At 36.3% G+C, this 25,610-nt stretch overlaps 3 protein-coding genes and 1 pseudogene across 4 annotated transcripts; 1 reads left to right on the top strand and 3 right to left on the bottom strand.

Moving 5' to 3' along the window:
• Positions 1–7,581: 7,581 nt before the first annotated feature.
• Positions 7,582–13,204, top strand: LOC111204400 (ubiquitin-activating enzyme E1 1-like). Of its 2 annotated transcripts, none has more exons than XM_048752405.1 (8): positions 7,582–7,780; positions 7,861–8,189; positions 8,279–8,496; positions 8,859–9,653; positions 10,028–10,796; positions 11,572–11,671; positions 11,886–12,318; positions 12,431–13,204. In XM_048752405.1, exons 2-8 carry the CDS (start codon positions 7,877–7,879, stop codon positions 13,025–13,027), a joined length of 3,225 nt encoding a protein of 1,074 aa, XP_048608362.1. In that variant the 5' UTR covers positions 7,582–7,780; positions 7,861–7,876; the 3' UTR covers positions 13,028–13,204. The 2 variants fall into 2 exon arrangements, with proteins under 2 accessions (XP_048608362.1, XP_048608361.1); XM_048752404.1 differs by having other exon boundaries at positions 7,583–7,780; positions 10,028–10,896; positions 11,111–11,671.
• Positions 13,205–13,391: 187 nt separating this feature from the next.
• On the bottom strand, positions 13,392–14,422 carry LOC111203587 (annotated as a pseudogene).
• Positions 14,423–16,627: 2,205 nt separating this feature from the next.
• On the bottom strand, positions 16,628–25,608 carry LOC106387076 (F-box/kelch-repeat protein At4g38940-like). The gene has a single exon (XM_048752403.1). The coding sequence runs from the start codon at positions 19,017–19,019 to the stop codon at positions 17,973–17,975; it is 1,047 nt and encodes a 348-aa protein (XP_048608360.1). The 5' UTR covers positions 19,020–25,608; the 3' UTR covers positions 16,628–17,972.
• LOC106452066 (F-box protein At2g35280-like) lies at positions 24,553–24,999 on the bottom strand. The gene has a single exon (XM_013894083.2). The coding sequence runs from the start codon at positions 24,997–24,999 to the stop codon at positions 24,553–24,555; it is 447 nt and encodes a 148-aa protein (XP_013749537.2).
• Positions 25,609–25,610: the final 2 nt, after the last annotated feature.

Here is a 25,610-nt window from a genome sequence, read left to right as displayed (position 1 = left end):
TTATGCAATATAAAAACTAAATAGGCTCACCTTCTATTGGTGTGACTGTATGGTCAATATAGAGTAAATATTTACTAACTTTAAAATTATTCTAAGTTCCACTCAAATATTACCAATCAGGTGAAACGTTGCTTTCTCGTCTTTACTCTAGTTACTGTGAGAAATATACACGCTTATATTTACTTTATAAGTTATGCTAGAGTAACACTAATTACTCCATTTTTCTTTTTTTTTCTCCGTTTCAATCATTTTATTTCCCTCTGTTTTGCACCTCTTTTTTTTAACTCCACTTTACTCTCACTAAACCAATCACACACTATATATGCCTGAAAGAATAAAACGAATGATCCCATATATAGAATTTCATGGTTTGAAAAAACGGTCATATGGCGGCCTATATTTGACTTTTTAACACAAGGAAAAATGAAAAAAAAAACACTTTGTAAGGCAATTTTATTAATTAATAAAAGAAAAGAAAAAATTTTGAGAGAGAGAGAGAGAGAGAGTAAGTGGGCAATGTTAGGATAATACACTATGAAAATTTACACCAAAAAAATACACTATGGAGACGAGAATGACGTGAAACGGAAATTAGGACCGAGACTCTTTTAGAAATGGCCTCCAACGTGAATGTTTGTTGCCATGAAAGACATTCACATCAAAATTCAACCAATCTCTCCTTTACACAACACTTCTCTTTATACTATTAATAATTAATTTAATAAACAGATTATGCGAATAATAATTTTGGGGAGGCCCGAGTTTTTATGGAAAGACACTGACTAAATTAAGTTAAAAAAAAAGACACTGACTAAATTAAGAACTTGGGATAATTATCATTTTTCTCCTCTATTTTTTAAGAAAAACAGGACAGAATCTCAGCGAAGCATCTTAACTTCTTAAGTCAGCGACTTCGATATAAAAAGCAACATTTGTTTTTATTGGATTACAGAGAGCCAAATATAAAAAATCATAAACTGCATCTATCGTGATAAAACTTGTCGTATTTAACTAAAACCGAAGTTAGACAACACCATGGTAAACGCATCAGTTATTATATATATATATATATATATATATATATCAGACTAATGTTTTGTCTTGGCACCGAAAAATGAAACTATTAATGTTTTATAGCACTAACGAATGAATGTAGTTTCACGATAGTAGTAAACAAGTTGTTTTACTTTTAACATTGGTTTGAAAACAAGAAAAATATTTTGCACGAAAATGATTGAAGCCCTTGTCGATTTAATAATAAAGTGATGTAAATGTAAAAAAGATACTCCATCTGTTTTGAAAAGGTTTATTTTAAAGTTTTTTTTTTGAAAAAGGGCATTATTTTAAAGTTTTCACACATATTAAAAGAAACATCTTAAATTTTGATTATAAATGCATTATTTTGTGATTAATTATTTTCCATAATTTTAAATAATCAAAATTCAATAAACATAAATAATTTCTCGGAGTTTGCAATTTACCATAATTAACTAATAAAAAGCATTGAAAATGTTTTAAAAAAATTTAAATTTTTTTTCTTCTAAAACATAGATTATTTTAAAACTGAAGGAGTAAGAATTTTAGAAAACAGAAATAATTCAAAGTTGTTTTTTCTAGAAGAAACAATTCAAATTTCAAAATATATGAGTGATGGATCATAGATATTGTAAAAACGTGTATTCAAATAGTTCTGACTAAGATCTTTTTCAAAAAAAGTTTTGATTATTTGGTAAACTTTGGCAAACGTTTGGAAAATACCCAAAATAACATTTCAATACTATTACATTTGATAATCACTTAAAATATATTTTTATATGATATGAACCTTTTATTTTACACAACACCACTGGATTTATCCGTTTTATTAGAGTTGTATTTTCTAAACTAAATTGTTGACAAAAATGTATTTATATTCTGTACTTCCGAGTTAAATTTCAATTTCGATGTTTAATTTCATTTCATTTCTAAAAGAACAAAATAGCTAATCATAATCATGTAGGTAGGCACAAATTATTTTGGGAAATTTCATTTAATATTTTATTTTGTTCCTAAAGTTTTTATAAACAAATTTAGCTGACCTTATTACCACAAAGGGCAAAGGGCTTAAATAACATTGTAAATAATATGGATGTGAAGTCTAAGCCCTTTATAAAAAAAAAAGGGATGTGAAGTTTAGAGGTGTGATTTAGTTCAAAAAAGTTGACCAAAAAAAAAGATTTAGTTCAAAATCCGGAACAAGACAGACATTGAACATCATTTTGAACAACCTAGTTAATAACCTAATTAACGTCCAAAAGTTGTTGATGTAGTTTCTTTACACTGTATTCAAAGACTTAACTTTTTGAATCCAAGAAGAACAAGAATTTGTGCATTTTTTCTTTGGTTTTCTAGCCATATATGACTTCTGTCTATCTACAATTCCACATACGAAAAACATAAAGATGTTCTTTTTCTCCCGATATTCAAATGGATCAAAAACAAGGATCTATATCCATTTAAAGTGTCACTACAAGAAAACAGCGGTATTCTGACGGATATTCCGACGGAAAATGAAATCCTCGGAATATCCCGAGGAATTTCCGAGGATATTCCGAGGAAACACAAAATTTGGTTTCCTCGGATATACCGACGGAATTCCGAGGAAATATCAATCCGTCGGAATATTCTTATGGAATACCGAGGAAAAATGTATTCCTCGGAAAAAACCGATGAATTCTGAGGATATATTATAGCCGTTGGAGAGCCGTTGGGAGATTTTAAAAATTCCGAAGAAATTCCGACGAACTAGCCGTTGGCGTCGGAATTCCGTCCGAATTTCCTCGGTCTGTCGGCAGGATTTCAACTATAAATACAAGCACCCCTCTTTCTCTTCATTCACTCCATATCTTCATCCTCCCTCTTACTCTCTTTACACACAAATTTGATTCATAAAAAACATGTCTTCTTCAAATTATTTTCGTTCTTGGATCGATCGACCTCATTTGGATTCGAACACGAGATTGCTTATGGAAGAATACCAACAAAGTATAACCGAATTCATGGGGTTAGTTCACCGACAACCGGAAGCAAAAACAGGTATGTTAAGATGTACTTGCTTTAATTGTAAAAAGAGAAAGGTTATTAAAGAGTGGGATGTTTGGACTCATCTATATTTGAGTGGGTTTACACGAAGTTACAAAATTTGGTATCATCATGGGGAAACTGATTATGAACATGGTAGTACTAGCGAACCTCAGCCAGCGGTTAGATTAGAAGAACCAATTAGAACGGATGTAGATTATGGTGTAGGTACTGAGCAGATAGTAAATGATCATTTTAGAGGGGAAGATTTACCCAATGCACAAGCTAGAAGATTTTATGATATGTTGGATGCTGGAAAGCAACCATTGTACGTAGGCCTGGAACTTTTATCCGAGATCCGGATTCGATCCGTGATCCGATCCGGATCCGATCCGAAAATCCGGATATCCGGAGAGGCCGAATCCGGATCCGGATAGTAAAATGTTGGATCCGTCAAAGCCGAATCCGGATCCGGATATCTTGATTTTTTAGTCCGGATATCCGGATCTGTAAATTTTATTAATAACTATTTCAAAAATAGTAATATCTATATATAAAAACTAATTTTATTTAATATATTTTCATTTTTATAATAGTATATATAAATTTTATGTAAATTTTGTAATATTATACATAGAAATAATAAAAAACATTATATATTTTTTTATTTTTAAATTATTGTTAATATTTTATATATATTAATATTATTTTTTATTTATTTTAAGGATCCAAATCCGGATCCGGATATCCGCCGGATATTATAATTTTTAGAAGGATATCCGACACCCGGATATCCGCGAACCCCGGATCCGGATAAGGATAGTAAAATTATGGATCCGCCGGATAAGGATCCGGATCCGGATATCTTAAAATTGCCCGGATACCCGATCCGTCCCAGGCCTAATTGTACGAAGGTTGCAGAGATGGTCATTCAGCTTTATCATCTGCTACAAGATTGATGGGCATTAAAACAGATTATAATTTGGCTGAAGACTGTGTGGATGCGATTGCTGGTTTTGTAAAAGGTATTCTACCCGATGGCTGAAGACTGTGTGAACTACACAATTCTAAACCTATTATACAACCAAATCACAATCCTAACCAATCACCCTAACAAAAATCTATCAAATCTACACAAAAACCTAACATGGGTGCTCAATCTATTGCCTCTCTAGGGGATCGCATGGTAAGTTCTTCCGCTTTTTCTTCAATTATTTAAGTTTTGAAATTTTATTTTTTGTGCATTTCTTCTAATTTCTAATGTTTCTTTAATTTATGTTTTTTTTCAAAGCGGAAGAAAATGATGGCGAGCCGGTTGATGATCTCGCCTTAATGAAGAGGGCGTATACCAACAAGAAGACCAGCCAGATTGATGACGGTCTTGTGAGGGAAGTGGTCACCCTGGTCCAAACTCAGGTGCAAGACGAAGTGTCTCAGCTTCAAACCGAGGATGACGATTCGACGGCTTCGACCAACTTGTCCCGTATTCGAATCAACGAAATCGTTGAATCCGTAAGTTCTTTTTTTTTAAAGTTCAATTCATTTATTTCTTGATTTAAGTTTGGCTATTTTCTATTTCAGTCGGTTCCAAAGAGGAAGGGACGTTTGGTCGATTTGGGTCGTCGCACCCGGTCGATTCCTCCTTCTTCTGCACCACCGCCCTTTGTTGATCCAGAAGTACTTACGGCTCAGTTGAAGGACAAAGATGATCACATATCATTGTTGGAGACCCAGATGGCGGCTCAACAGGCGGGCTATGAGGCACAGAGGAGGCTGAACCAGCAAATGATGGAGATGATGCAGAGGATGTACCCGAACGAGGTGTTCCCGAACGTGCAAGACCCGTAGTTTTTATTTTTTTCAAAAACTCGGAATGTTTTATTTTTATTTGTACAACTTTGAATATTATCTAATATGTTTTCTATTTTAATTTTAATTTTATATTATTGAATTTAAATTTCAAAAATTTTATTTTTAAAAAAAATTAATTTTTTTTGAAATTCCGAGGAAATGAACCCTCGGAAATTTCCGAGGAACATTTCCTCGGAATATACCGAGGGACTTCTTCCTCGGAATATACCGAGGGACTTATTCCTCGGAATTTTCCGAGGGCTCCGTTCCTGGAAATTCCCGATGAAAATTCCCGATGAAAATTCCGAGGAACATTTCGTCGGAACTTCCGAGAATTGGACCATCGGAAAATCCATCGAAATATCCCGAGGAAGTTCTCCCTCGGTATATTCCGAGGAGCTTTCCGACGAACTGCTGGTCCTTGGAGTTTCCTCGGAAATTCGTTTCCTCGGAATTCCGTCGGAAATTTTTCGAAGGATTTCCGAGGAAAAATGAATTTCCGAGGAGTTATTTCCCAGGACTTGTTTCGTCGGTATATCGTCGGAATAACGTTATTCCGACGTCATACCGACGATTTTTCCCTCGGTATGTCGCTGTTTTCTTGTAGTGTGTCCATATAACATGTGAGGTGGATCGAATCTGAAATATGTTGACATCCCAAACTTTTCTCTTTATCACTTGACCACATGTTCTATATATTTCTTTTTGTCACAAATTTTCTAAAATATGATTTTCAGTAAATCCCTTATATATTAAAAAAAACATTGTGATAAATGCATTCACATTATAATAGACACGTGACAGCTTTGATAATAAATATGCTAACGCGTTCACACTATATTCATAAATGTGTTCACACTATGTATTTTACGTTTTTTTTAATGTAAAACTCACATACATGATTCCAATAAAACTCTGATTTTTTCGGTTCGAATAAAAATAGATAAGGAATCAAAAGTCAAACTATATATATATTATTTTTATTGTTTACGGATAAAGTTGAGCAAAATATTCATAATGATTCGATTCGTTATCCGTTTTAAATTGAACCAAAGAATCTGGATATTCATAACTCTACAAAAGAATTCAAATACTAAAATACAATATCCAAAAAAGAAGTAAATCACAGATACCAATATTTTTAGGAACATATATCTAATTTGATCTGTTATATGCATATATATATACATATATGTAAAGAATTATATATATACGTTATATATGTTATACTTTATATCAGTTTTACAATATTTTTATGAATTAAATTTATTATATTAGGTACTAGAATTTAAAAAGTTAAATAATGTTTTATTTTTGTAATAAAATGTTATTATTAATTTTTTCAATTATTTTTAAAATTTTATTTTATTTACGGATCAAACCTGATATTCTTTAAAATTCTAACACATTTCGGATATCCGAGTTACCGAATATCTAGGTGGCTAAAGATTGAATCGACACGAATGCTTCCAAATACCCAGATATTCGATCTGTGTCCACTCCTATTTACGAATACAATTTTATTTTATTTATAAGAAAAAATGACTAACATCAAGGTCTTTTTTATTTTAAATTAATTTTAATTGTATCTTTTATGTATTATTTTGAACAAAATTTTTATTTAATATTAATTAACAATATCTTTATATATTTGTCAATTATTTTTATATACTTTTTACATACACATACATGTGCACCTTGATGTGAGCACCTTGTAACTAAGTATTCACCACAACTGAAGTATCTAATTTTTTTGAAAGTTGAAATATTTTTTCTTAATGCTTCTTTCACTACCGACCAAATTGTAGTGAAATGATTTGTCTTAATAATTTGTTTTTCTTAAACTATTATCTGTTTAGAAAATATAATATGAAATTATTAGTTCGACTATCTAAAATTCATAACATGAAAATAAATAAATAATATTATTTTTTTTGTTTTTACCGGAAAAAATAGAAAATCAAACATTTTAACCGAATAAACTAAAAATGAATATTAATTTAAAATAATAGTTTTATTTTAGAAAATTAAAAGCTTTAAAAAAAACTTAAAACCAAACCAATATCCAGATTAAACAAATTTAATGTATTTTTATTAAAAATAACGATACAGATTATTACCTAGTATTATAGGAATTGCAAAACCCAAAATACATTCCGAAACTTTTGAAATTAGAACGCGAGGAAACTATGATCAGAATTGAGCCGACGCCTACAAAATTTTATTTGGAAACTGGGTCATATTGCAAGATATATCTCTGATAAGTTTGGGCCCAAAATCATATTCATGTGAAAAACACACATGTGAGAAGTGACATTATATTTACATTTGGATATATGGGCCTAATTTAACCATTTGCGTTATTTCTGGTCCATTTGCACTTATTAGGTATAGTTTGTAGAGTTATAAGAAAAGATATTTATAAGACAAAATACAAAATTTATCTAAAAAAAATTGGAGTTTTGGACTAACCTGTAGTTGGAAAATTTCTACAAAAATCAGTTGTAACTTAAAAATAGTAATTTATAGGAGTAGATTATCTAGTTATTTTAAAAGAAAATGATAACATATTATTAAAGTTTTGCAACTTAAATAAGAAATTGTCCAATATTTCCACGTTTCCGGTTCACATTATATAAATAGAGTTGACCTAACTGAACCGAAATTGTGAACATCCCCCCATATTCGGTCAACCGTCAATGAAGAAGGAAGAAAAAAATACAAACCTTAACCCAGAAAACGACGTCGCTTAGACATTTCAAGATCCCACCCCTTTCCCATAATATTCCACCCCTCTCCAAAATAAAATCTTTGGCAATTTCGTTATTTCGGTAAAATCATTCAGATCTCATCTCTCTCTTCCTCAAAGGTACCTCTTCGTTTCCGAGGAATCAAACCTAGATTAGGGTTTAGCTATTTTCAGATTTGATTTCTTACGTTTTTCTGCAGGTGCTTCCACCACTTTATGCTTCACAAGCGATTCGTTGCTAACGAAAACACCGATCAAATTCAAACCATCACTTCCGATTCAGCACCGATCAAGAAACTCCGTTCCGATACCACCGATTCCGCGTCTGATAGCTCTTCGATTCCAGCTCCCGGCAGCAGTAGCGGCGATAGAGCCGTCGTCCACATGGCGTTTGGCAATTCGAACCGTCACGAGATCGATGAAGATCTCCACAGCAGGCAGCTCGCCGTCTACGGACGCGAGACCATGAGGCGTCTCTTCGCTTCCAACGTCCTCATCTCCGGGATGCACGGCCTCGGCGCTGAGATCGGTATGCCTTTTCTTTCTTTGATTAGGTTGTTAATCGTGAGATTAGGTTGATGTTGTTACTGACACTTTTTTTTGGGGGTTTGTTTGCAGCCAAGAATCTGATTCTTGCTGGTGTGAAGTCTGTGACGCTGCACGATGAGAGTGTGGTGGAGCTGTGGGACTTGTCTAGCAACTTCGTTTTCTCTGAGGGTGATATTGGCAAGAATAGGGCTGATGCTTCTGTAAACAAGTTGCAGGATCTTAACAATGCTGTGGCTGTCTCTAGCTTGACCTCAAGCTTGACGAAAGAGCAGCTCTCTGGTTTTGAGGTTGGTAGAGGAACTCGTTTTCCAGTCTCATTGGTTCTATCTGCTCTGAATCTTTTGTGTATGGACTGTTAGATAGAGAACTTGTGAGTTTTATTGAGTTACTAGAGTAGAATAGAGTTATAGAGGCATACCATTGGAGCAAATCCACCTCTATAATTGTGTTATTCTATTTTAGAGTAAAATATAGAGGAAAAAATAGCCTTGCATTGGAGATGGTCTTAGAACACATAGGAGTGGGAAATCGTTCCGTATCCCAAATGAATGTTACCATGTTGTTGTTTATACATATTGATGTGCAGCTTTCTACGGGTGGTTCTTGTTGGCTGGTTCCACGCTGATTCATCTACTTTCGTGTGAAACAGGTTGTTGTGTTCTCTGACATAAGCTTGGAAAAAGCAATCGAGTTTAATGACTACTGCCACAGCCATCAGCCTCCTATTGCTTTTGTTAAGGCTGATGTCAGGGGTCTTTTTGGCTCCGTCTTTTGTGATTTTGGGCCTGAATTTGCAGTTCTCGATGTTGATGGAGAGGAACCACATACGGGCATCATTGCCTCTATCTCTAATGAGAACCAGGCATTTATTTCTTGTGTTGACGATGAGAGGCTTGAATTTGAAGATGGCGACCTAGTCGTTTTCTCTGAAGTTGAGGGTATGACGGAACTGAATGATGGGAAACCAAGGAAGATAAAAAGTGCACGGCCATATTCATTCACACTCGAAGAGGACACCACTGGCTATGGAACATATGTGAAGGGTGGGATTGTCACTCAGGTGAAACAGCCGAAGTTGCTGAATTTCAAGCCATTGAGGGAAGCTCTTAAAGATCCAGGGGATTTTCTATTTGGTGATTTCGCCAAGTTTGACCGGCCTCCACTCCTTCATTTAGCATTCCAGGCACTTGATCGGTTTACATCTGAAGCTGGTAGATTTCCTGTTGCTGGCTCGGAAGAGGACGCTCAGCAGCTTATATCCATTGCCACATCCATCAACACTGGGCAGGGTGATTTAAAGGTGGACAATCTTGACCATAAGCTTCTACGACACTTCTCCTTTGGAGCCAAGGCTGTCCTCAATCCCATGGCTGCAATGTTCGGCGGTATTGTTGGACAGGAGGTTGTCAAAGCTTGCTCTGGAAAATTTCATCCCCTCTTTCAGGTAATATTTCTTTTCCATATACTTGGGGAACGCATTTTTATTGTTTTTATGCCATGCTAGGAACTGTGAATACAAGAAATAAAAACTAAAACTAAACAAATAATAAAAATTGAACAAAATCTTCCAAGCCAGAGTGTGAGCTTCCAGACTCTCACAAGCCTTCGTTCCTATATATTAAACCCCTAAGAAGCAGTTTTGGAAGTTTGAATAAAATAATTAGAAATCCTAATGTTAAAGGAACACTAATATCATTCCCCCTTTTCTAATGTTTATTTCGTAAGAAGATACACCTGTTTACCCTATTTTTGACACATGAATATTGTTTCTCCTTTCATAATGGGATCTGATGTTGATCTTCTTATTTTCTTTATCAGTTTTTCTACTTTGATTCAGTGGAGTCACTCCCTTCTGAACCTCTGGATTCCAGTGACGTTGCACCAAGGAACAGCCGGTATGATGCCCAAATATCTGTTTTTGGGGCTAAGTTCCAACAGAAACTAGAAGATGCTAAAGTTTTCACAGTAGGGTCCGGTGCACTTGGCTGCGAGTTTTTGAAAAATATGGCTCTTATGGGAGTTTCTTGTGGAAGCCAAGGGAAACTAACAGTGACAGATGATGATATAATCGAGAAGAGTAACCTCAGTCGCCAGTTTCTGTTCCGTGACTGGAACATTGGACAGGCTAAATCCACAGTTGCTGCTTCCGCTGCGGCAGCTATAAATCCCAAGTTCAACATCGAGGCCCTGCAAAACCGTGTTGGTGCTGAGACGGAAAATGTATTTGATGATGCCTTCTGGGAGAACTTAACTGTTGTCGTCAATGCACTGGATAATGTCAATGCGAGGCTCTATGTTGACTCTAGGTGCTTGTATTTCCAGAAGCCTCTCCTTGAGTCCGGGACTCTTGGTGCAAAGTGCAACACGCAGATGGTTATTCCACATCGAACTGAAAATTACGGTGCCTCTAGGGACCCACCAGAGAAACAGGCCCCCATGTGTACAGTGCACTCGTTTCCGCATAACATTGATCACTGTTTAACTTGGGCTCGCTCTGAGTTTGAGGGTCTGCTCGAGAAGACTCCCGCTGAAGTGAATGCATATCTCTCTAGCCCGGTTGAGTACACTAACTCAATGATGAGTGCTGGTGATGCTCAGGCAAGAGACACATTGGAGAGGATTGTTGAGTGCCTTGAAAAGGAGAAGTGTGAGGACTTCCAAGATTGCTTAACCTGGGCTCGACTCAGGTATTGACACTCTCTTAATTAGTACTATTCGTACTTTGGTTTAGAGTAGTCTAGTGGTAATGAGGGAAGGAAAGAGTGTTTGGTATCTTACTTAAGTGCTTCCATAGTTTATTTTTGTGCTTGCGGTAATCGGGAAATAAGTAGAAAATTAGAAATCAATTGTGAAGAACATTATCCTTGTGGAGTCGCATTAATGTGTGTTTATTTTGACAAGGTTTGAGGATTACTTTGTTAACCGTGTGAAGCAATTGATATACACATTTCCTGAAGATGCTGCGACAAGTACCGGAGCTCCATTTTGGTCTGCTCCAAAAAGATTCCCACGTCCGCTCCAGTACTCCTCTTCCGACCCAAGCCTCCTTAACTTCATTACGGCGACTGCTATTTTAAGAGCAGAGACATTTGGGATCCCTGTACCCGAGTGGACCAAAAGCCCAAAGGAAGCAGCTGAAGCTATCGACAGAGTGATAGTCCCAGACTTTGAGCCAAGGAAAGATGCAAAAATTGTAACTGATGAGAAAGCCACCACTCTAACCACTGCTTCGGTGGACGATGCTGCAGTCATCAACGACCTCATTGCTAAGCTTGAGCAGGGTCTGCTCGAGAAGACTCCCGCTGAAGTGAATGCATATCTCTCTAGCCCGGTTGAGTACACTAACTCAATGATGAGTGCTGGTGATGCTCAGGCAAGAGACACATTGGAGAGGATTGTTGAGTGCCTTGAAAAGGAGAAGTGTGAGGACTTCCAAGATTGCTTAACCTGGGCTCGACTCAGGTATTGACACTCTCTTAATTAGTACTATTCGTACTTTGGTTTAGAGTAGTCTAGTGGTAATGAGGGAAGGAAAGAGTGTTTGGTATCTTACTTAAGTGCTTCCATAGTTTATTTTTGTGCTTGCGGTAATCGGGAAATAAGTAGAAAATTAGAAATCAATTGTGAAGAACATTATCCTTGTGGAGTCGCATTAATGTGTGTTTATTTTGACAAGGTTTGAGGATTACTTTGTTAACCGTGTGAAGCAATTGATATACACATTTCCTGAAGATGCTGCGACAAGTACCGGAGCTCCATTTTGGTCTGCTCCAAAAAGATTCCCACGTCCGCTCCAGTACTCCTCTTCCGACCCAAGCCTCCTTAACTTCATTACGGCGACTGCTATTTTAAGAGCAGAGACATTTGGGATCCCTGTACCCGAGTGGACCAAAAGCCCAAAGGAAGCAGCTGAAGCTATCGACAGAGTGATAGTCCCAGACTTTGAGCCAAGGAAAGATGCAAAAATTGTAACTGATGAGAAAGCCACCACTCTAACCACTGCTTCGGTGGACGATGCTGCAGTCATCAACGACCTCATTGCTAAGCTTGAGCAGTGTAGGCATAACTTGTCTCCTGATTTTAGGATGAAACCAATTCAGTTCGAAAAGGTAAATATTCTCTCAATGATTTGACTCTCTGATCTAATTGTTATCGAATGTTAACATGTCAAAAATGTTCTTGGCCAATAATTCGTTTTAACCAATCTGATGTGTTTTGTAGGACGATGATACAAACTATCACATGGACGTGATAGCGGGTCTAGCCAACATGAGGGCGAGGAACTACAGCATACCTGAAGTAGACAAGCTGAAAGCAAAGTTCATTGCGGGGAGAATCATCCCAGCCATTGCGACCTCAACAGCCATGGCCACTGGTCTGGTCTGCCTCGAGCTGTACAAGGTTCTCGACGGAGGACACAAAGTGGAAGCCTACAGGAACACATTTGCCAACCTGGCGCTTCCGCTCTTCTCAATGGCCGAGCCGGTTCCGCCAAAGGTGGTGAAGCACCGCGACATGGCTTGGACCGTTTGGGACAGATGGGTGCTAAAAGGAAACCCGACACTGCGCGAGGTGTTGAAGTGGCTGGAGGAGAAAGGGCTTAGCGCGTACAGCATATCTTGTGGAAGCTGTCTTCTGTTCAACAGTATGTTCCCGAGGCACAAGGAGAGGATGGACAAGAAGGTAGTTGATCTCGCTAGGGATATAGCTAAAGTGGAGTTGCCTCCTTACCGCCACCATCTTGATGTAGTGGTGGCTTGTGAGGATGAAGATGACAATGACGTCGATATTCCTCTCGTCTCCATCTACTTCAGGTGAGAATTTATCGAAGAAGAAACTCTTTTTATGTGTGTTTGTGTCACTTTTCTGATGACTGATGTTTACTTGGGGATAGAGAGAGACCCAATCTACTTTATCATTTCAGTTATACTTCAGTTTCTGGTGTGGTTTTAACACACGTCAACCATGTTTCTTATCAAAACATATGTTCTCTTCCTTCTCCATACATATATCTATTGGATCCTAACAAATCCAAGATCGATATAGATTGCTTAACTCCTCCTGATTCACCTTCCTTCTAAAATGTTATCGTTCGGACACTGGGATTTTCAGTTTAGTTAATTCTTTTGTCAATCTAGCATTGAAGAAAACAAAGCACAAGTTAGTTTATATGAAGGAGAAATCAAACAACAACATCTAGAGCTTTCATAAAGACAAAATTCCCAGTCACGAGACGCTTGCGCCACTCAACTCTACCCCAAATCTCTCCTCCTTGGCGTGTCTCCAGCGATATCTCCTCACACCAAATTTCATTTCTTTTGGGATAAAACAAAACCAGTTTCCCACCATAACTCACAACGTGTGGCCACGTTGAACTTGTTGTCTCAGGCAACAATGCTTCCAAACCATTCACCACTCGCCAACGCCTCTGTTTTTGATCATATGCTCTTAACCCTCCTTCCTTATCATAAAATTCACATGAATTGTAAAAGTACAATACGTCATCAACCACACATGCGTTTTTCCACTTGTGGAGATTCATCATCTCGTCCGTTTCTCATTTACTCTCCTTTGGATCGTAAACAAGAGTCTTTGAAAGATTCCTCATATACATCTTATCAGCCATCACCGCACAACCGTCAGTTCCCTCCTCGTCTAGTCTTTATCATCCTAGGCTCCCACATTTGTGTTTCTGTATTGAACACCACCATCACCCTCTCCCAGCCATTATCATATCCAATTACGTAGATTCTCCCCTTGATGATGTCAGCCATTCTTGGAGACATGGGTACAGGCACATCAGGGAGGGGTTGAACAGTGTGAGATCCACAATCAATGCTTAATGTAATCATATGGTGTTTGTTACTCCGGCTAAACACATATACCCTCGATCCCATTGCTACATATCCCATTGCTGTTTGGCTTATATATGTAGGCATATCAGGAAGCGACCGGATAAGTACCAAGCGGTGTTCCCCGTTAGCTTTCGGGCAGAGAATATATAAATGCCTCCTAAAATCAGGTTCGTCTTCATTAACGAGGAAAACATATAGACAGTGCTCGTGCATCCCAACAAGGATCGTCTTGTGAATATCTCAGGCGATGTTACTATTGACTGGAAGTGCTTGCAAACTAGGGAAAGTATATTGGATAGTCGAATCTCGATACACGGGCTAATATGTCAACGATGACGTCATGGGGCAGTAACATAATCAGACACGATTGCTCCTCCTTTGCCATAATTTTTTTTGGAAGACATCTCTAGAAAGCACAACCAATCTAAGAGGAGAAGAGCATATAACACTAATAGATACAGGAAACCCTAGTTTACTTTTAGCTCCGATAGAATGGCTTGATAAGGCCACCATTATAGCTCTTTGCAAAAGAGGTTTGTGCATGATTTTAGTGTGTGGGCCCTACTTGTTTTTAAAAAAAGGGTCCCCAAAGTCGCGAGTGAAGGATCGGTTTTGGGCCAGTTTCTAGACTGCGGGCCCACCGACACATGGCGGTCCGTGATTGGTTCAATTTTTTTTTCAAGGACAAAAAAAAATCGAAAAAAACAAATTTTAAAGACTCCATATTGATATCATGCGATAATCATGCTCTAAGGTTTCCCTAATATTATAATGGACTGAGCATCTAACCCTAGATACCCATTATATATTTTTTATTGAGAGGGATACAGTACACTTAGAGTTGTCATACGGGTTGACCCGCGTCCACCTGGATAAACCCGTGGCGGTTCCGTCAGCGCATCAGACCGTGAGGGTTGGCCCGCGGCGGGTTGCGGCCAGAGAAGTCTTGTCCAAGCCCGCCCCGCCTAGTTTATTTTGTTTGCGGGTTGACCCGTGGGTTACCTACAAAGAGGAGAGAGACACGAGCTCAACTGCTAAAGACTCGTTTAAAATTGTGATAATGTCTCAACTCTCAAGACTCCTTTACAGACAACGAGACGTCTACTAATGATGTCTCAAAATACAATCTTTAATGTTTACAAGCAACACATTCTTGGACCATCATGTATAACAAAACGTTTACTAATAATAATGTCTGAAACACACATTAAACACAAGCAACAAAGTATATGTTTTGTCAATCAGTAAGAAGCGCACATGTTTATTCAATTCATAAGAAAGAAGCGCAAGTGTTTATTCTCCTTGTGGCTTCTGTTAAGAAAGAAGCAAAAACAGAACTGAAACCGAGTGATAGTTACCTTTCGACGGTTCTGGTGAGAATGTATTAAGTTTATGAAGCAAGCATACAGAAACAGACACAAATTTTGTAAGAGATTTAGAGACAAAGTATAAATTTCAACAACAGTTATCAAAAACGAGTATTAGCACTAGACAGATCACAAAATCAAACACACGTAATGAGAGTTTTCTCCAAAAATACACAAAGACTTTCTTTCGCCTGTTCTTTCATTTCCACCCCTTGTACAGATTCTTAAACTCCAAATATTTTTCTTTGAATCTCTTAAAAATACGCAAGCGTTGATGACGCGACAATTAACAGAACCCCATCAGAATTCTCCATTGGCCACTTTTTGCATATATCTTTCTCTCTCCATTGAAGAACATAACGTCTTCATCCCTTTTATCTACTCAAGAATGCACATGCAAGAGCTCACATAAAAAAAACAATGGAAGGCGATTTCAGATAGGAATCGATGAGAAACACTGAATGAAAGTCGATAGAAGAGAAGGGATGGTTCACTTTGCGCGGACAGCCCGCAAACCCGCAGACCCGGTACGGGTTCAATTTGCTCACCCGCAAACCGCATGGGTTGGACCCGCTCAACCCACAATTTTGATGGACACTATTTCGGTGTCCAGACCCGTCCCTTGATGGGCCTATATGGGCTGGACCCGCGGGTCACGGGTTAGCTTGACATCTCTAAGTACACTATAGACACACTTTTTGATAAAATATAACAAAAAAAAGCACTTTCTAACTTAGAAACACTTATTTACTTTTTTTTTTTAAAACCCTTTTTGCCTTTGAAATATTTATAAACTCAGTCACAATGACCTCTCTTTTTTTGCTTTATAATTTTCCTTTTATATTTTATCTTAAGATATAAACACATAAATTATAATAAAGATTTTTCTAATATAAGTGACTTACTTTCTAATTAACCAATTTCAACGATTTTCAACAAATTTGTTTTTATGGACGTGGATGCGTTTGCATGAACGCGAGTGTATATATCTTAGGAATGTGCCTGAGTGTTTTGGGTGGATGGATTTTTACGGGTGGATGTATTTATGTGGCCACTTTAGGTGAACGTAGTAGCATGTATGCAATTATAGTGGACGTCTATGAGTGGACATTTTTTAGGTTCACGTTTTTGCGTGGACGCTTGCCAGTGAACGCGAATCTATGCAATTTTTGGTAGATGCATTTGCTTAAAAGAGGTTCAACTAAGTTTGCGATGTGTTACTATATCCGAACTAAATCTGGAGAACCCGAAATCGAATTCGAATCCAACCTTAAGAATAGCCAAATGTGACTAAATTCCATATCCCCAAAACCCGAAATCTATGTAGTCTAGTGGTTACTTTCACTCCTCACTCACCTATTAACCATAGTTCAACACTTTTTTCACATAAAAAAAACCCGAAATCCTTCTAATTGAACCCTACGTACATCTTCAATTTATTTTGTTCTAATAATGCTTATTTATAATTTTGTTTTTATATATAAAATATATATATCATTTTACATTTATGAAATTTAATTATAAAACGTATTTTTTGGAACACTATTTTTGGAACACCATTATAAAACTTAATTTAACCACAAATTTATTATATTTATTGTCTTTGCTCCCATCTTCGCTGGGACAAACCATGGACAAGGACATGAACGGCTGGTCAAAGACTATCAGATAATCATGTCAGGGTCTGGAGAATAATGGCTAAATCATGAAGAGAAGAATATTTAGTCAATGAAACATTAAGAAACATGAAGTTTAGAGCTGGATGGGGCTGGGAGCCTGAGCTTAGCTACCTGGATCAACTGGAAGTCTGAGTTCAGTTAGATGGACCAGTTGTTAGGAAGCTCAAATCATATTGATGGGTTACAAGGCAGTTGAGGCAATTGGCAGGGTGAAGTGAGCTAGTGGCTGATCTAGGCGGTTACTAAGCTTGTGGCTGAGCTTGGACCGTTACCAAGTTGGGTGACAAGATTGAGTAGTGCCAAGTGTGCCGGTAAAATAGAATCTTGGTGGATTTCTAGATTGAAACTTATTACACTGGCTTTCCTGTTTCATTGGTATCCGAAACTGACTCTGATACAAAAATGTAACTTGAAAATAGGGTCCTGTCAAGAATCCACCGAGGATCAAAGACGAGGTGAACACATGTCAAAAGATGATCTAAAATGGAACAAATATCATCTCTAAGATGCTGAATTCATGTGAAGAAGATGATGATAAGCGATGAGGGTGGTGATAGAGAAGAAGACTTGATGAAGAAGATAAAGTTGTATTCTTGATCAATGAAAATCCCAAATGGGTAAAAGTTTAGATATAGTGTTTGCTTAAACAAAATAGCTAAACCGAAATTGATAAATAACACTACTAAACCATATTAACCAAACCGGATAGATAAAGGGTATTCCTATCACATTTTGTCATTGTAAACGTTGTGGATTCTCAAAGGCGACAAGAAAACTCATCTAGGCAATAAGGTGAAGCAGGACAAGGAAACTTTTATAAAAAAGAACCAAGCACAAGTTTATTATATGGAGAGGTGTGGTATCAGACAACAACATCTAGAGCTTTCATAAAGCATGATTGCGAAGTCACGAGATGACGGCAACACTCAACAGTACCCCAAATCTCCCCTCCTTTACGTGTTTCCAGCAAAATCTCCGCGCACCAAATTTCACAGTTTTCTTTAGGATAAAACAAAGCCAGTTTCCCATCGTAATTCACAGTCTGTGACCACTCTTTTCTTCTTCTCGTCTCGGGCAACAATGCTTCCAAACCTTTCACCACTTGCCAACAACTCTGCTTTCCATCATACGCCCTTAACTCTTTCTCATTACAATCTAAGTAGTACAACACGTCATCAACAACACACGCATTTTCCCACTTGTGTAGATTCAGCATCTCGTCCTTTTCCCATTTATTCTCCTTTGGATCGTAAACAAAGGTGTTAGCATAATCCCTCGTGTAAATCTTGTCAGCCATCACCACACAACCACACATAAAACCCTCCTTCATTACTGATATCATCCCAGGCTCCCACACTTGTGTTTTTGTATCGAACACCACCATCACCCTCTCCCACTCCTCCGAAGAAAAGCGACATCCAACTCCGTAGATTCTCCCCTCTATGATGCCAGCCACTATAAGATTCAGGTGTGTAGGCATACTAGGGAAGGGTTGCACGCTGTGAGATCCACAGCCAATGCTTAATGTCATCATTTCGTAATCGCTCTTCCGAGCAAACGCGTATATCCTCGACCCCGCTGCTACGAAGTTTAGATACATAGGCATAGCAGGAAGCGACGGGATCAAGACCAAAGAGGTATCGCCGTTGGTTTTGTTCTTGCGGAGAATATAAATACGCGTACGGTTCTGCAAACATAGAACAACATAGAGACAGTGCTCCGTGCGTCCCAACAAGGCTCGTCTTGTGAATATCTCTGGCGACGTTACTATTGACCGGAAGTGCTTGCAAACTAGGGAGAGTGTTGGATAGTCGAATCTCGACATACGGGCAAAGATGTCAACGATGGCGTCTTGGGGAAGTGACGTAATCAGAGACGGTGTTTGGGAGGAGTGCTCCTCCTTTGCCATAGTTTTGGAAGATCTCTAGAAAGAAGAACACAAAACCCTAATAAATAGAGAGAAAAAGGCCCAAAACCCTAGTATCCGTCTCGCTCGGGTAGTCCGGTTTAATAAGATTTATCCACTATTGTAATAGATTTAGCACCTAAACATATATATTTAATGCTACCTAGATCATTTTATATTAAATTAATATGGTTATATGTAATTCATATATAAATTAAGCTGATTTTATATAATTATATAATTTAAAATTATATATAATATAAATTTGATTTATATATTTAATTTAAATCATTAATTTTAGATAGTTTTTTTTTGTTCAGGTCGTTTAGTCACAAATCCTACCATTCCAATAATATACCTTTTTGCCAAGCGTAAGATAAGTGTTGAGGAGACCTTGATGGCAAGCCGGTCGATAAGTGCAGCCCAAGTATGGATTGATGTTGATTGCCACGCCTGTGAGGAAAACATAGTTGCATAGGCAACAGGCAACAGGCAGTTAAGATATTTAGTCCCTATACTGCAAGTCTAGCTGTTGTCACCAATGTATCATGATATGCAATCCGAAAAGTGAATGCATGTTTGGGAACACCTCCTTTGAACCAGACATAATACGTCCCGTCGTTTACAGGCTGAGGATGTCTGATTGTTTCCCAAGTGCGAGAGGTTGAGAAACCTTCAAGGTTCACATAGTTTACTTGCCATAACACGAGGTCTGAAGGAGAGTTGGGCCAAAACTAGATCATGGTATGAGTTTGAATAATGTCACAACCCGAGTGGGTTTTATTTTTGAAAAAGGAGTGGGATAAAGCATATAAGGCAGAGGAGATATTTTGGTTTCACAAAAGTCGAAATACATGTCTAAATAATTGTAAATATCATTAACTTGTAATGAAAGAGGTACAAGGAAACATTGCAAGAATGCTGACACCAATTTTGCTTGATGAAGCGAACTGTGTACATAAAACAAAGGCATTATGTAAATATACATATACTATTAAAATAGAAGTCACAACTTCTACTCATGTGTGATTTTTTTAAATGGATTTTCCCTAGGAAAATGGTTACACTATTTTTGGATTTACATAACTAAATCCTAACAATATATTAAACTTATCTTTTATTCACATATATAAAACAAATGTAAGACACAAACAGGGTCGGCCTGAATAGAAGCCCATCAAACATGTGTTTGGGGCCCAAAAAAAATATATATGTTTTAAGGGCCAATAATAAATAAAGAGATCGTGTAGCTCTACTAGTAATTTTACTCTCAGTGCGGAAATGGACTCGGGATCAAATCTCCCAACCGTTTTTTCATTATTTTCACTGTTTTTATGAAATAAAAGACCCAAAAATAATTTTTTGCTTGTGGCCAATATTTTTCAGGCCCGGCCCTGGACACAAATCTAATCAAACCATTTTAAAAAATAACATCCTTCTAACCAGACCATTTGTGTACATTTGACATATGTTAATCATATCTTTAGGAATATATATATGTTACCGGATAAAATACAAACATAGATCAAATCTAATGATTTCATTCTTATTTTACTAACATAACCTGACTTGCTTAGTTCATATTATCATAGGAAGATAATGATTATTGATTTATTATCATGTACCGTATTGTAACATCTTATTTTTGAATAAATAAATACTGTTTATGGTGTATGATATGCGCCTTTTAATGGTCATCATTGGTCCACTTTCTTCCTCTAGACAATGCAGTAATATTCAAATATCTATATACTATTATTTAAAATAAAAATTACAATTTCTTTTTATATGTGATATTTTATGATTATATCCAACCATACTTTGTATGTTGCTAACAGTGTTTTATTTATAGTAAACATCTCGACCCATATTTGAATTACTGCTCTTTAATTTTTTCTTTAAATTGTGTTAGCCTTATAGAAGTGATTGTTCTCTCTTTGTATTATATGATTTTTTGGAGGTACTAAACACATACATTTGGAGAAGATGAAGTTGGGTGTGTATTCAAAATAATCAAATATCAATTACGGGTATATTCATTTAACAGAAACAATATTGTTCAAAGGTTTAAAAAATTATAATGGTATAAACAGTCGTGATTGTAACAATTTTTGTAAAACAATCATGATAATATCAAGGAAAATTTATTCCAAAATATCAATCAAAAAGGAATATTATGCTTACCCACATCAATATTGGTCATAGATTTAAAAATCAAAAAATAAATAGGCCATTTTTATTTTTAGCACTATAATATTTACAATATGTTTAAAATATTGCCTAATAATGTTTTATCTTTTATGATTACTTATTTCTAATTAATCAAATATTACAAGTGTTATAACTAATATAAAATAAATTATGATCTATATAAAAATATCAAATCCAAAACTATGAAAATTTTGTCTTTATTAGCATATATGTATTAATATACAAAAATTATCCAAATTGTATACTTCATAAACAAATATACATGAAAATGGTAAATTATAAAAAAAAAACTCCAAATTCCAAATTATTTATTTAGACTTAGTTGTTTAAACATCAATAAGACATTTCATCAACTAATATAATTAAAAAAAAAATCAAAACATATGAATAACCATAACTGTGAAGTATAAAAAATAGTATACACTTAAAACTCATATTTTATGTAGCAAATTCACTGTGGCCTTCAATAATGCCTTTGTTTTATGTCAAGCTGAGAGCGTAGAGATGTATGATCCTCTTTTGATATTATAGGTGTGCAAGTAGGATAGGTGTAGGTGGGTTTCTTAATGAAAAAAACAATTGTATAATATATAGGCTAATAACGAAAATATAAATTAATGGTTTTTGGTTTTTAGAATGTTTTTTTTTTGCTGACAACGCTTTTAGAATGTTAATATCTGTTTTTCCTGGTCAAACAGAAACACTCTACTTCTCTCTTCTCTCGAGGGAGAGAAAATTCTCTCTTTTCTTCTTATCCATAAAAAATCATTCAGAGGGAAAATATGGATTTCAGAGGGAGTGTTCTTCGTCTTTTGCCGGAAGGAATCAACGGGACGGTTGATGAATTTCTTCATCGATTCACCGGATTCTCATCGGCTTATGACTCCCGGTTGTCGGGCTTCGACTCTGGAAACTGGTGGCTTGTTTAGCACCATGTTTGCCGGCACTATCACTAGCAAATCATCGTGGCTCTTTGATGATTTAGTCTAGTTCTTACCGGATTTATATTCGGTTTTGTTTGTTTTTTTCTTTTTTTTCTTTTGCTTTGGCCTCGATTCTCTGTTATTCAATTGTGTTACGTTTATCAATTAGATAGCTTTATCCTATTCCCGTTTTACGGGTTCTTCATCTTCAGGCTTATTTTTATCTTTAAAGATGATCTGGGCTGAATTAGATGGATTTAAGCTATCTCTGAAGTTATCATGTTCGTGATACAAGTGGATTTAAGCTTTGAGTTGATGGTTCGGTATGGCTCAACCGTTCTGGAATTGGTTATCCGATTTGCCTTGGTCCCTGTCGATTTCCGGTATCAGAAAATCATAGCGTCGGGTTTCAGGCCCGTGGAGGAAGGAGAAGGTCCTCTATGCCGTGTGTCTTTACTTTCGTAGCAGCCCTACACGTGGACATGATCTGGCTTGGACTTTGTCATTTTCTCCTTTTGGGTTTTTAAAGTTTGGGTTTTTCCTTATGTCTCTTTGTATATTTGTGTTTTCTTATAGCTCTTTGTGGGCTTTTAATAAAATGAGATGCCAAAAAAAAAAGAATGTTAATATCTAAAATATCTAATAACGTATAACACATTTTCTTATCGTTTCTACTATATGTTAGATGGTAAATAGTATGTTGGATATTAAACTATAAATTATACCAAAATATTAATACGAAGGTTATAAAATACTCTTATGTGAAATAGTAATATTTTTATGAACTTTAAAAGGTTACTTGCTTTTCAGACACCCCATATCAATGTGCAAACAATGAAATAAATTTAATATACCTTTCTATTTTGATGAATATTTCCTTTCTAAGATGCCCAAGGGAAATTGGTCTTAAGTTTTTAAAATACATATTAACAGCTAAATCGTATTAAAATTATTGTATAAAATAGTTTAAAATTAATAATATTAGAAAAATGGCGTGAAGTGTCTAAAGTATAAGCAAACATTAAACTTTCAACTATAACTTCCCGCATCAAGCACGGATAAAGTTTAGTTTATATAAAACTAGGGGTTGGCCGGCGCTACGCGCCGGGTTTGGGATTTTTTTCCTATTTCAAATTGGTATTATTGTGTTCTTTTATTTTGTTGTTAACTTATGAGTGAGTGTAGGCAGGGTTGTGTTTATTTTAAATATTGGATATTTTGCATGATGTTTGTATTTTAGTATTACGATAAGTACGGTGAGTTTGGCTTGTGACTTAAGTAATTCGCAGAGAGTTATTTAGAAACGTTATAAACAGTCATATTTCATTGCATTCGAACTAAATATATTTTTCTCCTGGAACATGGACAACATTCAAAGTTTTTTTTGCTTTGACTAACCTCCAAAAGAAAACCAAATTTCGCCTGCAAATATCACTTACCTCCAGCCTCTACCTACTTCTATCAGGTGCTTCTCGACAGAAAAATGAATAGAGTAAGTGATCTAATATCGAAGATGCTATAGTTGCACAGACCCTTGCGTTTTTTATTAAAATGTTTGTCATTGAAGTGAACATAAATCTTTAACGAACACCAAAAGCTGGATTCGTATGTAATGTTTTCCTTTAAAAATTTGGGAATTGTTGTATTCTATGTAGTATTTAGGACTGTATGTAGTTTTTTGTTGTTGTCGTGCTTGATTGCAATTTTCTCTCTGGAATAGAAAGGTTTTTGTTTTGTATCTTGAACTTAGTTTTACCTTTTACTCTACTGTAATTTGTTTGGTCAATGTTTGATGTGTCAAATTTCCGTTACTGTGTTAACTACAATGGAAGATGTATGAATTCGAAATGAATTTTGTATTATGTTTATGGGATCGTAAGCAAAGTTTTTGAAGCGGAGTTTGATATTTTTGGTTGGAAGAATATCTTTAACTTGTATGTTTTTTATTATAATTATTACACTTACAGAACTAAAATTATATGGCACTATCTCATTGCATGGGTTTATTTTTTCTTAATTTTGAAATTTTAATTTCTGCTTTATTTAAATTTAAAATTGGAACTAAAACCAAACAATAGTTTAAAATTGTACAACCACACAGATCTTTTATGTAAAACCAAATGGTAGGAAGTTTTATTTCAAGCTAATAGAGAAGGTGAATGGGTTGATATTAATAAAGTCTGGTGTTACGGGTGTTCTTAATCCAGAAGGTTGTTGAAGCCCATCATCATCGTGTAGAAATCGGTGAGTAAAAAGAAGTGGAAACACTTTGAGCAGACCGTGTTCGCCGTTCCGTCTCCAGGATGGCAGTTCAGCTCTGGCCACATTTTCAGAACCGAGCTCTTATATATATCCCTCATCTGAAGAATTGAACGTTCCAGAGCCCTCTTGAAATTTATCATTCAATCCTCAACCAACGAAATACCTTTCTCTTCCGGGAGGTCGTTGATGATTTTGATTCCTTTGTCTGTCTCGCCGATGGCCATGAAGAGAACACCAAAAATGTATCTTCCTTGTAGGTGACCACTCTTTGATGCTATGTGGATGTGATGTAGACCTAGGACTTGATTTTGAGATTGGAAGAATTGAATCATACCTTTTACAAAGTGAGCATCAATATTGTCTGCTTTAAGGCAGGCGTCCATTAATGATTCGTACTGATTGGATAGGAGTGGCTTCTTAACAAAAGGCGAGAGGTTGAGATCTTTGGCAACAGAGGGGTTGTCTGGACGGAAGCTTAGGCTTCTGCATGTCAAAACCGTATTGAAGTAGTCGACGGGGGAGTTTTGGCCTACTTTCGAAACTATTAGAAGACGCATGTCTTCAGGCATGGCCTCAAGGGTCTGCATGATACTTTGTTTCGGCTTGATGGAACTCATGAAAAAATCCTCTGTTTGTGTATTTTTGCTTTTGATGTTATTTTTTAGTTTTTTCGTTGCTTCTCTTTGTTTATATAGGGCCGATGATGGTGCTTCGTGTTTGTTTTCCTTAGAGAAAGTGGATTGATAGGTTTTGCAATTTTTTTTCGTATATTTATTGTAACCCATAATTGGACGGTTTAATTTTTTCCTCTGGATTTTCAACATTTATGTAATTGCGTTACATGTGTGTCAATGGCTCATTCGCAACGGCCAGAAAACTTTTTATTCTTAGATTGAAAGATATTTGTTATGAATATGAATGGTTAATATTTCTCATCCATTGTAAAAGTTTTTGTAAACCTAAGATATTTTTTTTATGATGTTGTTATGGTATAGAGTTTTCTATGTTTTAGTATTTCATTTTGGAAGTTCGTATTAATATTATTTTTTAGTCTTCGGATTTGTCATAGCTTGATGTGTGTGTTACGGCATTGATCACGGGTTTTAACAAAACGATGGGCCTTCCCGAAATCTCCAAAGGCCCAGACGAATCAGATAAAGCTTGCGACATCGTTTAAAGCAGGGTGACGTGTCAAAAA

The sequence above is a fragment of the Brassica napus genome, chromosome C3 (genome assembly GCF_020379485.1).
Source record: "Brassica napus cultivar Da-Ae chromosome C3, Da-Ae, whole genome shotgun sequence".
In the NCBI taxonomy this organism is placed as follows: Eukaryota; Viridiplantae; Streptophyta; class Magnoliopsida; order Brassicales; family Brassicaceae; genus Brassica; species Brassica napus.
Note: the sequence above shows the minus strand (reverse complement) of the source record. Positions and strands in the feature narration are given on the sequence as shown.